The sequence below is a fragment of the Rhea pennata genome, chromosome 6 (assembly GCF_028389875.1).
Source record: "Rhea pennata isolate bPtePen1 chromosome 6, bPtePen1.pri, whole genome shotgun sequence".
Classification (NCBI taxonomy): domain Eukaryota; kingdom Metazoa; phylum Chordata; class Aves; order Rheiformes; family Rheidae; genus Rhea; species Rhea pennata.
The window spans coordinates 1,967,973-1,981,745 of NC_084668.1; the positions used below are offsets into that span (position 1 = coordinate 1,967,973).

Genomic DNA, 13,773 nt, shown 5'->3' on the forward strand with positions numbered 1-13,773 from the left:
TTGCTTGCCACTTGATCTGAGTCAGCTGAACCTCTTACTTTTCATTAATGTATTCTGCACAGCAAACATGCACAAACAAAACATGGCTGAGTATCTACCTCAGGTATTCCAGACTTTTATATAAAAGAATTAAGTTTAATTGAAATGGAAAGCACTTGCCCCAGTGCTTTGTGTTACTATACATCTTTCAGCTGCTGAGATATCTCTATATTAAAGATGAAACTTGTCTTTCTTCTACCAAGAGAAAATGTAGAATTAATTTCTAAGTCAAGATGGTTCTTTAGACCCTCATAGACTCTTTTCATCATCTTTTTTTTCCTGAAACCATATCCACCATAGCTGTGATATTGCCCTTTACTTCTCAAAAAAAAATAAAAGTCTTCTGTTTAGTGCAGCACCACTCCGCAGGATGTGCCAAATAGACTGCAATGCCAACTGTCTTTTCCAGAGTGCTCTCATAAGGAGATACTCTCTTCTACCTTCATTTGGACTCATAGGCCAATCATCTTTGGCTGCAAGGCTTGCATATGCCTTGCAGTCAAAATCTGTATTTCAGCTCATACATGTGTGCATATATTGCAGGGAGACAAAAATTCCATCTCACCTCCAGAACACAACAGAAAATTAAAAACAGGAACAGAAAATAAGCAAACAAAACCATAGAAGAAGATAAAATGAGATTTTTAAATACATCCAAGAGAAAAGATGCCCTAAAATGCCAGGAAACACACGCGCTAGAATACTGCTTTTCAACTTCTGTATAACTGAGCTATACAAACGAAAGACTTTAGACATAAGCCCATGGGTGTGCATAGGTGGCTCCAGAGAATGCCAGTTGCCACGTTCCAGATCACGAAGTGAGCGGGTGAGACGTAACGGGCTTCCCGGCAGGTCAGACACGGTCACAGCGGGAGCCAGCAGATGGTTCCATTTTATTCCCCCCTGGTTACGGCAAGCGCTAGGAAGTTAGGAGACACTGTTCCTATTCTCTGCTCCACTGGTCCTTTTTCCAGGGCTCACAGCAATTCCTTTTCCAAAAGATAAGGACAACTCTCGCTCCTTGTCTTTCCACTGGAGTGCTGCAAGGCTTGTAAAAGATTTCCCGATAAAAAAAAAAAAAAAAAAAAAAAAAAAAAAAAAAAAAAACTGCCAGTAGAAGTTTTCCTTTTATTTATCAAAAAGAATATTGTATATTTACCATAATTACTGCACTTAGATATTCATTTAAGTGATCAAGAGAAGAACAGGCATTCATGTTTGCAGCTCTGAAACGAAACAGAATTGCATTTTGACAGCTACATATCCACTTTATTATACACTGATAGAGGATCACCAACAAATTATGACAACTCCTAGACAATTTAAAAAGCTGTGATTTTTTGGAGAGCAAGATTCATAAAGATTCAGAGATATCTGTAAGTTAGACATGATCACAAAAGGATTAAAATTATTAGCGAACACTTTCTTGACCATCAAGCATACCTTACACAAATGCGATGGAAGACAATCTAAAGTAAATACCTTTTGTAGGGGCAGAATGCCAACCAACCTCACTGGCCACAAACTGTGATTATACTGTGTGTGATTTGTGTAAGGCCAGTTTCTCTCAAAAATATTCACCTTGGTTCAGATGACATGCTTATCACCATTTCCCCAATAAAACTCTGTTTACTATATTTCACTCAGATTATGGTTAACATGCCTGCCTATGAAGGTGGAACAATTATTTAGATTTGCACTATTAGGATTATTATGTCTGAGAGAAGAAACAAATACAATGTTGACCTAACCTATCCTTGAGGATGTACAGACACACAGAGACTCTCATATATTGCATGCAACATCAAAGCTCTTATTCAGCCACATGTTAAGTTAAATATTTGTGATAGTTAATTTATTTGATTTTCTGTATTTGCAAGGTTCACAGAGCTGGGCAGAAAAGTCTTTGAAGCACTCCCAAGTACACTAAATTATTGGAAACATTTGTCAGAAAACTTCTATACAAACTATGCCAAACTAACCCCATTCTTTTACAGATCCTTCCAATAACTGTGCCACCTACTTTTGCCATAACAGCTTGGTTCAAAACTAACAAAAGTATAGGCATGTTACTCATTTGCTTTTCTTAGATCGAAAGGAAGAAAAGAGTCAGAATAGGGACATGCCAGAACATCAGATGGATGAACAACCAGAATTTCTGGATTTAACAATTTGCTTCTTCATGTTAATTACTGGCTTCTGAAAGACTTCAGAAACTTTGCCAATTTGTGCAACCCTCTATTCTTTGTTTTTGGCCTGAAGTATACTGTCATTTCACAGATAAACAAGTAACAGATGTAAAACCTATATTCTTCCCAAGCCCTTTTATAGTAAAATGACTTACGGCCAGATAATATATATTAAGGGGAGAAGAGGGGGAGACAAAACAAAAAACACCACTAAACCACTAATCCTTGTATTTTAAAATGTCTGTCACAATGGCCAAACACACAGTGAAAAACTAAGACTTTTTCATATGCTCCTGGAAGCATCTCTGCCCTCTCCCGACACCTGCATGGGAGAAAGCAGCCAGGACGAGCCACAAGCACAAGAGAAGGCAAGGGGAACCGCACGGGCTTCCACTTCCACCGTCCGGCAGCGCTGAAGCAGGGCTGGAAGCTCCCCTTGCCCCGAGGGCTCGAGAACCAGGGTGTAAGCATTTCTGTTTGCTGCACAAGGATACAATTCCTAAAAGGGTAGGAGGCCTGGATAGCATTACTCTCTCCGAGCTGCTCAGGCAACACAGCAACAGGAGAAATTGCACCTCCTGGGATCCGTCCTGGGGATCCTTCTGACACAGGAGCTCTCCCCAGAGCACAGCACAGGTCGTGCTGACTTCACCTCCCTCACGTCCACTACAGCCTGCCTATGCTTACTCTCAAAAACAGCAGACAGGTATAGCAAAACTGAAACCAGCAGTATTTTCCCTTTGGCTAACAGCAGTATTAAGGGCATCTCTCGCTAACCTGTGCTAACCCGTGACTCACGCAGCATTACAGCAGAGCTGGGAAAGAAGCAGTCCCAGCTTTGCACTTCTCTCCTGACTGACTCCCATGTCGCTTCCAGGTACAAGAGCAAGTATGACATTGCCGGCACGCATTTGAGCACACGTGTGCTGAACAGCAATACGTGATAGCACTGAAACACCTGCTGGAGTAACGACCACAGATGCCTGGTATAAACCTCCAACTTGCCTGTTTCTTCCTCTCTACCAGCTTTTGCTGAGGGATTGCGTGAAAGAAGGGAGCGATCTTTGCTGGTGTTTCTCGAGGCTCTGCCCAAGCCAGCCGAGTCCTGTCATGCTCTGCCTGTGCCCCATAGCCACTGCAGTGACGAGAGCTACAGCAGAAGACTAGCAGGGAGGTCGATGCGTCTGGTGTGCTAAATGCTCCCACCTCTCCGCAGGACTGTTTCCGAGGCTGGAGGGGCAGGACAGTTCCCAGAGCAAATGGGTGCACGTTGTTCATGCCAAGGTGTTCCCTGCTGCCTCTATGAAGCGATTCCAATGGTTCGGTTGGAAAATGGATGGGCATGTTTCCAGTTCATAATCAAGTACATACATTTTTCTCTTAACACAGTCGCTCTCAAGAGTCACAATGTAGAGTCTTGGAGGTCCACACATCGCACAGCGTTCATCTGAAGACCATTCATTTCCAATACAGTGTGACTATTATGCTCTTTTTTGAATATCCCCCTCCAAATATATGTTTAAAGATGAACATATACAGAACACAAACACTCGTTTTATTAGAGATCCCATGGTAAACTGAAAACTGACACACATCTAATTTCTACAGTGTGTTAGTTATAATACAACACAGGCAAACTATCCATTATCCAAGTCTTTATGCAATGAAACATTTTAGAAAGCCAGTAAGGCACTATTTTAGGACGAGAAAATGCCTAAGCCAAATTAATGCTTATATTTTCAAATATACCAGTACATAATGCTGTGCATCTTGAGTTATTAAAACTACAAAGCAGATGATCAAGGTCAAAATAATCACTGCAATTAAAATTATATTCAATTAAAACAGTTTAATGCATCCTGTAGTTTCTACCACCTACAGATACAGAAACCTCTTGCAGAAGTAAAAGTCTCTTGTTAGGAGTGCAGTGTTTTCCAGTGAGATTGCTGTGTGAACTAAGGTCTCAGTTCTTCCGTTTCTACTGATGTGATCACATGAAGTCCAAAAGCTAAAAATCTGCTCATTTTTCTATGTTGACTTTTCACAATTGAAATTGGCAGGATTTGATACATGGGAAATTACTACTTATAAGCTATACAGCCAAAACATTTTTACCTGTCTAGTAGGCTCAGGTCTTTTTCTACAATGACGCTGGGTCTCTCAGTGTAATACACTTATCTATAATTTCTTCTGCTACATTTGATGGCTTGTTAAGCTCTCAAGTCTGGATTAGATTTTTTTAATAGAATTATAAATCAAATTGAATGAGTTGATGTCACTTATTTCCCATACCGAATTCCCAAATAGACTTTTCCAAATAAACAAAGAAGAAAACATACAATAATTCAACTCAGTTTGCCTAAAATGTGGCTACACATTGTTCTCTGCAGAAGTCTTAAAACAGCTATAACAGCTGCTTTACAGTCTTTATTTAGAAGCACGTTTCAAATCATTCCTCTCAGAAAACGGAACATACAGTTTTGCTTCTCAGTTAATTTTAAGCTTTAACTTTCTAGGTACCACAGAAAATTAAATTTTATTTATCTCTATTATTGTATTTTTCTTAGCAATGATAAAATGCTACAGAAAATTGTTCCACTTCCACTAAGAGGCATGCTCTGTGTGTGCGCACTTAAGGGAATAAACTGTCATCCTGAAAGTATACCTAAAACAGCTGTGCCTTTCATTGTTACATGCAAGTGCTAAGAATACAGCACCTGAAAGAAATCAGAAAAAAACAATTGCTTCTCTTGCTGTTTTCCTTATGGCTTCCTGCATTGGAAAGTGTTTTGATCCTGATCATACCGTGCTTAATTCAAGCTTATGCAACAGCCCAGATGCTTAAAAATAAGCCAGCGCCAAAGAGTGATGCTGAATTAGCATGTTTTGCATAATTAATTTCATTGTGCTGTGGAGAGCTCTTTAGCTCCTGTTTCACACAAGGCCATGCCATTCATGCACGTGCTCCTCCACAGCTTCCTCCAGGCAGCGCTGGGCATTAACCCTCCTTGTCCAATAAAATCAAACTAAATAAGTAGGAGGTGTGTAGATGGGGCACAGAGATCACTACATGTTGATATTACTTCCAGGCCTGTTTCACTGATTCTCCTTGGAAGACCACACTTGTAAACTACAAGCAGAACGCAACATTTTAAAATCAAAGTTTCATTTTCAATTATCTAAGAATGCTCTATTGAAGAGCATCCTGTTAGTAACTTGATTTAAAATGAGCTTAAAATAAAGTCAAGTTAATAATGTCGCTTTCACAACGAGCCTCACATTTGGTTAAACATAAGTCTGCTCATTGACACCTGCCACACACCTCCCCACAAATGTCTGGGCACACCAGCCTCTACCAGTGAGCAACAGCACAAATGGCAATAAACCCTAAAAAGTGATGTTATTAACTTCTTCATTTATGCAGCAACTTCAGTACAAGTTGTAGTCAGAACTCTATTAACCTCCTCATGTTACAGTCATTAGAAAACAGTGCTGGCATGGGACCATTTCATCCCGACAGAAGTAGTGATGGTACCACCATAGCAAACACCTGCTTAGTTACTGCCTCATTAGACTTCCATTAACAACACTGGAAATGAGCAGAAATTATGAAAGTAAAAATATCATCCTAGAGAGTTTGGGGGAAGGGGGGTAACAGTTGGCACTGAGAAGGGCTAGGTTTTCCTTTAAGTAAAGTCCCAATATCCAACACAAGATTAGAAAGTAAAAGTTAAAGTTTGGTTTCACTTTAGGATATATTCAAAGTTACAGATAATGAGGAGAAAAAAAAAATCTTTGTGGGTCAGTCACCATCTGAGAGTAAGAACCAAGAGACTAAGATGATATATCTAAACCTTCGTCTTGAACAGGCTGATGAAACTCTTGTTTTATCCAGGAGGTGCAGGCCTCAAAATGAGAGAAAAAAACTGCCGGGACACTGTTAAAACCAGAACCGGTGTTGATCTGAGACAACGCAAAAGATTTGTCTCTTTTGGAACTGTAGGGAGTACATAGCATCCAAATCCCATATTGGAAAAAATACTCCTCTTTTTCTTTTAAATAGCCATATAAGCAAAAACAGAGGTTGATAATTAGTGTGCATACCTTCAGACAGCTGTTTCATTTTAAAAAAGATTTGGACTCATTACAAAGTTTCTTAAATAATTTACAACCTTTGCAGAACAAAGCAAAAATATAATAAAAATAAGTACTGCTGAAATCTGAATTATTGGGGGGTTCTTTTGAAGGGACATGTGGGGAGATCTAGAATTTTAGTTTGGTTTTGTGTTTTTGCTGCATTTAACTACTCAGGAGAAATTGTTTGTCGACTTTAATACCTTTTCACATAGCACAAAAAGCTAAATGATTTCTTTTTCTAGAAAGACTAAGGGCGGAGTCCAGTAGGTCTAAGTTATTTAATTTCGAGCCAACAAGCAGTTCAACAGCTACTGCTTTACTTAAGATCATCTTGTAAAAATCCAAATATTACTTTGTGCCTCCTCTTAAATTCTTTCCTAAGCACTATCCATTTCATATAGTATTTTAAAGTGACCGTTCTAATGCCTTGGGACCCAATCTTGCATAGCCTTGCTTGCGAAGACAAAGAAGATAAAAGTTTTGCCTTACACCCAGAGCCAAAGAGGTTGATAAAGATACTTGACAATGCTTCAACTCTGAGGATGCTTTTGCAGGAGGAAAGATGGTCTGCTGCAGACTGTGCTCTTGAGCTTGTTACAGGGCAGAAGACTAAAAGGTCTGACCATGCAGGATTCAGATAGACCTATCCAGAAAGCATCTAAAGACCCCACCAGCTAAAGCACAAGAAAGGAGGTATTAGATCACATAGTGTGTCTGGCTCCAGCAAACAGTTGTTAGAACACTAGAGTAAAAGGAAGGAAAGATCCTACAAAACCTTACCCACCTGCATAATCCCTACTCAGGTATAGGTTAAAAATACAAGGTGCTGAGCCTCAAAGAAGTGGCTTTGTTAGCTCTTAGCATTTAGCAGGAGGAATTCAGCATCTCCTGGCAGGTAACTCACCTATGCAGTAAGAGGAGCAATCAGCCTGCAAGCACAAGGTAACTTCACACAACTCATCCTAGACAAACACAGAGCCAGGGTAAGGGCTGTGGCGTGGCATGGGCCCTCCCTCTGAGGAGGTACTTGCAGTGACTGCTAGCCTTGTGGAAGCAGGCCACTTACACCTGTGACAAGGGGCAGTGACCATAAACTAACCCAGGCCAGCTCTGCGGAGAGGCCTCTCCCTCCTCCAAAAGCCTGCAGCGCTCCCTTCACCCTACACGTGCAACCAATGCCAAGTCCTCTCCAGGACCCTGCACAGCACAGGGGCTGCAGGTGGTAGCAGCATCTGTGTTGTAAAAAAAAAAAAAAAGAAAAAGAAAAAAAAAACTATGTGTGCTTAAAGAGAAAACAGAAGTAACAATGTTACTTTTTGTGGAAAACATCCTTCACATTCTGTTAGCTTCTTAGACTCGCATGTTTCCCACTGCTTTTTTTTTTTCCATCTTAAGAAGCTGATTCATCTGTTGTTTTTCCACCTTATACAAAAGCTGAAAGTAATTCAAGAGAAAATACGACATTACTGTGGGTTTATACAGTGTCTAGCACAAAAAGGATCATAAACCCTAATTACCATCATTATCACCAATGGTTTTGCAGATTCAGGCTTTAAGGTTCTCAAGCCAGTTAGAAATCCCTATGCAGATCACTTCCAGAGTCCAAGCCCCTTTTTCTACTCCAGAACACTGTCAAAATAGACACTTAGGAAGAATGACATATGATATACAGATTCTGCACTGTTATGTGGGCATCATACGCTAATCCTTTTCATCTGTGTCTTTTTAGAAAAAGCCTATTACTTTCTTTCAGGCTATTCTGAGCTTACTATAGGCATGAACAAGTGACACATGCAGTTTGACAGAATGGGATCATACCTTCATCATTAAAGTCCAATAAATGGAGGTGATTATTTTATATGGAAATGTAGTATACAGAGAAAAATGTATGCATATACCTCAGCTTATCCATCTTTACAGTCTTTCACGTTTCCAGGGACCGAAATTACTTTTAGGAATGTGAACAACTTGTTAGTAGCTAAATATCCAGCAGAGCATTCTTGCATTTCAGACACTCAAAAAAGTACATTACAGTCTTACAAAATTATTCTACTGAGACATGTAGGCAAAAAAAAAAAAAAAAAAAAAAAAAAAAAAAACTTACAGATGTTGTTTTCTGATTTATAAGCCAGTTTGACAGAAGTGTCACCACAGAGTTCTAGTTTACTGTGTGAATTTAACCCATCAGAAATATATTTTCTAACAATGTGATTTATTAGATCATTTCTTCAAAGAAAAAAAAGTGTCTTTGTTTGAATCATTTAAATAAGATCTTGAGGAAAGAGTCCAGAGGCAGAAGTCTGTCAGAGATAAGGCCTGAGCAAGAAAACACAACAGGTTTTCTCCGTATCTAAATTTTAGGTATCTTCTTCCCACAAATGCTGTTGCCCAATCCAATCTAGCATCTCTCAACTTCTGCTGCATTGCTTTCAAATGCCAGTAAAAACAAGTATTTCTGATACGAGAGTATTGGATCACAATTCAGATTCATCCCAGTAGTTTTCTGTTAAATTTAGGAATTCTACAAGGAATTCCCTGGCCCACCAATCCTAGTGAAATGACAAAATCTAAATACTTCCTTGCAGATATCTCTTGCGACTTTGTCACACCTTAATGATTTGCAGACGTAAAACTATACATATTATAAAACAATGCATATTATAATTGCTAGAGGATTAGGAAGAATGGAAAACAGCTGGGAAATGTTACAGAGTTTTCATATTAAGCTTTCAAATTCTTTAGCCATAGACACTATAAAACTCTCTCGACTGGTATGGAAAACAATGCTGCAACCAAATTCATTGTGAAGAGAAAATTCCATGGAAATGCAGAAATTCTTAATGGCAAATCCTTAAGTGCACTCAACAGAAGCAATGCTGATGCCCTGTTTTCCAGGTGAATATCATCACATTAAACTGAGAGTTAGGATGGTGTACAGCAGCGCGGGAATCAGGAAGGCAGAAACGTTTCCTTTTCCATGCGCCTCCTGTTCTTTCAGGCTTATTCCTCTGTCCTAAAAAACTGGGCATACAAGCCTCCATTGTAAAATGCAACTCCACTTGGTGGGGGTAAGAGGATATTTCCTGTTAACCTCACCACAGATATGTAATCCAGCAGTCAAATTATGTCAATCACAGCTCATTAAGCAACAATTTACCCTGCCAACTCTGTCCTGGCTGCTTCCTCCAAACCATGAGTCCTTTGCAAACATGCAACTCTGTTACTGGTTCAGGGAAGGACCACCCAGCTGCAAGAGCTGCTAGCTCCAACTGGAAGCTTAGCTTTTACCCCTGCATCTCCAAATTCTCGATTCGCTGGATCAGCTAGCGGAGCCATAATGTCTATGGACACATACAACTTGCTTGGTTTGCAACAGTGCTCACACACGCTGAGCAATGGCTTCCTATTCAATAAATTAGGGTTGGTTACTAGAATTCATGATTTATGCATATTTGTCCCATGTGTCTATAAGAGAAAGCCTGAAAAAAAGAGTCTGACACAGCTGATGAGGAAAAGAGAACATGTTGAGGAACTGACTCAGGCAGGAGGTTCCTACAGACCAGGCACTCAAATGGCTGTGCCTGTGCTGGCAAGCCTGTAGCTCAGAAAGATAGCTGTGCTCTGGCTGCCAACTGGTCCAGCAGCCTTCACTGGCAATTCGGGAACTTGATGGCAGTAACACAGGAATTGTGTTGCCACTTTTCTGGAATTCATACTCTTGCTAAAACTTGAAACCAAGTGAACCGGTTTCAATTCTCCCCCTACTAAAAAGAAAATCACATCAGACTGATAAAGTATGCAAAAGACAACACTTTGCTGAGAAACCTCAATGTCTCTCAAATTAATCCTCACATTTTTCTCTTTTAAGCACCTCCCAAATAAATAAAATATCTTCTTGAAATATATGGTCAGATGATCCCTAGTCTTCCCTAGCAGAGAGGCACATAAAAATATCAGAGCAACAGAGAACCGAGGGAAGCACAGTTACAAAAAGAGTACTTCTCGGTCACAAAAAGAAGAATACTACGCAACACAGATTTACATGAAAAGCAGAAAAAGCTTCTTCATACAAATACACTCATATTTAGTTTTAATTGTGCTTCTTCATACAAATACATCTATATATAATTATAATTGTTTATACACCACCGAAGTAGGAGTCTGCTGATGACACAAAAAAAACCTAAAACACATTTGAAAAGATGAACAGACAGGTCCACAAACGTGCACATGCAGAGAGCAAGAAAAGTACTGCTACAAGGACTCTCTCCCGACTTGTTCCAACTGGAGGGACAACAGTTTGGCAGAGGAAAGTCTGTACCACAAAGACGAGGAAAATCCTCTGGTGTTCTTTACCCTAAGGATTAAGAGGTACTATGCAGCCGGGCCTGGCAGAGACGCTTGCCTTTATCTCCACGGGGCACTGTCACACGCATGCTCAATGTGTCCTCAGCCAGGCTGATGGCACTACTACAGACTGAGGAACCTAGTGGTAGTTACATCCGAGAGCCTGACTGAAAAGAGTGACCTGCAGCACTTCTCAGGTTTCATCTCCCTGAATTTATACTCCTCAAACCTCAAGAATGAGGCTAATCAAGGAGGCAATAAGATGACTACGTGTTTGAAGTGGACACACCACTTCGACCGACACCTTTTTTAAAGCTGAGGCTGTTAACAGCTGAGCAAACGCAACCTGCAGACACGCCATCAACTCCACGTGGTCCTAGGCGCACCACTGTTCATCTCTCTGACAAAGAGGCCACAGAGCTGCTTGGGAAGATTAGGAGAGTATGTTCAAAGTGGAAAAAGCAAAAGGAGAAAAGTTAGTGTTATGGCACTTACGGTAAAAATGTGACCACCCTGAGCCTTATCCATGGACATAAGTGTGTTTTAGACTGTTTCTCTGTGTAAAACAGTGTAATGAGCCACAAGGAGAGAAAAATGAAACTTTTAAAATACTTTTCTGAGACCACACGGAAGAAATCTTGCCCACACGGCCCCACAGTTTAAATACACAAACAGAGACGATCCATTTAACAAAATAATTGTACACCTGCATGTGGCAGCAGCTTGGCTGAGCAGCATGTTCTTCAACATCAAAACCAGTTTTGGAAATTTCATAAACAGTAAGAAAATCATTATCACTAGCAAGGCCCTCTAGGTTCTCACTGGGGTCCTCTGTTCAAAGAAGGGTTATGTTAGACTGTTTCCTTAAGACAGCTGGTAAAGAAGGCGAGATTTAGTCCTACAATCTTCTTTTTTCATATTTTCGTTTCCTGACAAGATCTCTCTTCCTACAGAAAATACTTAGTCTATTTTTTTCCAGGACTATCATTCCTTTCCCATTAATCTCTGCTATTCTATGGCCTACTCAATTTTATGGTCTAACCCATGGTACAGCCATCTTTCCCTCAGAGCTTAAGAGAAAATACAGTAATAACAGCCTTGTAGTTTATCCTTCCATAAACTGGTCAAGTATTTCCTGGAAGCTGCAACAGATACCAGCTGTCCCTGGCTAAAGAAGAGGCTAAAGGCAGTTCTCTTGCTGTTCCAGCTGTGGCATTTGAGCCCCTGTCTTGCAGCTCCTTCTCAAAGGACATCAACAGACTGGGCATCCAACAGACCATTTTTACACATCTGAGCCTGCACTGGCTGCCACTCCCCAGAGTAAAGGCTACAGGACTGGTCCCTAGACCTTTAATTTAAGTCTATCTTCTAAAAACAGTTACCATCTACTCCTTTCAAGTACTTTAGGAGGAACAAGTCTGTAATTTCTTATCTCCTGCCCTTAACATTATAGGCATCTAACACACTCTGTTTTCCAAGTAGTGTCCCTTCCTTTTGCTGATCTGTTCAGCTGGTCCTAGTTCAAAAGCACTATCTTTCTTCTACAGACTGCACACAAATTAAATCAGGCGTCCTTTTGGTAGGTAAAGGTGAACTGACTTGACTCTGACTGATGCACTGCACATAGGGAAATCTCTTCAGTCAGTAAAATGTCTACAGATTTACTGAAAAATGCAGGACAAAAATCAGGCTTTTCCACTAGGCATCATACCATCTTACCATTTGGTTCATCAGTGGGGGTTCGTGATTGAATAGGCTTATTCTTTTCTTAGACATGATAATCTAATTGGGTCTGACCAGAAATAATCCTGAACACATACCAATTTGACTGAGGGAATCCTCACTGAGCACCAGGAGTATTTCAAAAGCCAGGGGATTGTTCCAGTATCTATTATGAGAATTACTGTTATAGGAGTTAGTATCACCGAGTGTCACATGACGGTACAGTGAAGGCAGGGTACGGCACGCACATGTGTTTTACTCATTCTGCCCCAGCTTCTGTTTTTCACATAAATACCGTCCCAACGTGAGAGTCACGCAGAAGCACGCGCGGGTCGTTACAGCCCGCTCACCCCGTTCAACGCTCTGAAACTAAACCCGACTTCTGCCCCAAGCTCTGTATCGGCAGAGGTACTGCCCTTTCCCTGAAAGCTGCCCGAGGAACTTCACTGCCAATCCCGAGCGCTTTGTGCTGCTCAGGTGAAGGAATTACGTAGATACACACGAACTCCAAGAAACACGCCTACAGCCAAAACCAGCACGGCACACAGCGACGCGAAGCGCACGCTCACGCCGCCCGCACGCCCGGCGCACAACGCCTCCAGCAGAGAGTCATTTCTCCGCCGCTCTTCCTCGCGAAGCGGCCGCCGAGCCTCCCCCCCCTCCCCGCCCCGGCGCTGCGCTGCGCGGCCGCCCGAGCCCCGAGAGCCCCAGCGCCCCCCCCACCCGAGCCCCCGCCGGCGGCCGCCCGAGCCCCCCGGCGCCGCCGGCGGCGTGCGGGAGCCCCGCGCGGCCGGGGCCAGCGCCGTCCCGCCGCCGGCTCCCAGACAAAGGCTCCCCGCCGCCCCCCCCCCCTTCCCTCCCGCCGGCCCAGGGCCGCCGCCGGGCGCGGAACGGCCGCGCAGGACGCACCGAGCGCCGGCGCCCGCCCGCCCGAAGCAGCCCGCGCCCCGCGGCCGGCACTCACCAGCACGGCGGCGAAGCGCTCCTCCAGCTCGCCGGGCTCGGGCATGGGCAGCTTGAGGGGCACGCTGTGCGCCCGGAACTCCGTCTGCTGCGCGTCCACGCTCCCCGCGTTGCCCATGGCGGCGGCGGCCCCGGCCCTCCGCGCTGCCTCCGCGCTCCGGCTCCGCCAGGCGCCGCGCACCGCCCCGCGCCGCGCCGCCGAGCGAGGCGGGCTGCGCGCCCCGCGGTCGCCCTCTAGCACCGACGGCGCAGAGCCGCCGCCGCGCCGCCGCCCGTCATGGCTCGCCGCCCTCGCCCTCCCCCCGGGGCGGGCTCGCTCCGGCAACCGCGACGGCTCCCCCGCATGCCGCCGCCGCGGCCCGCACAAAGCCCCGCT

General features: G+C 43.0%; 1 protein-coding gene across 5 annotated transcripts in view; it reads right to left on the bottom strand.

Annotated features, from left to right (window-relative positions):
- The window catches only part of FMNL2 (formin like 2), a 179,524-nt gene extending 165,966 nt beyond the window's left edge, over positions 1 to 13,558 (bottom strand). For all 5 annotated transcript variants that reach the window (XM_062578743.1, XM_062578745.1, XM_062578744.1 and 2 more), the window contains exon 1: positions 13,399 to 13,558. In XM_062578743.1, coding sequence (XP_062434727.1) covers positions 13,399 to 13,515 — 117 coding nt within the window. In that variant the 5' untranslated portion in view covers positions 13,516 to 13,558. The remainder of the gene's footprint in view (positions 1 to 13,398) is intronic.
- Positions 13,559 to 13,773: the final 215 nt, after the last annotated feature.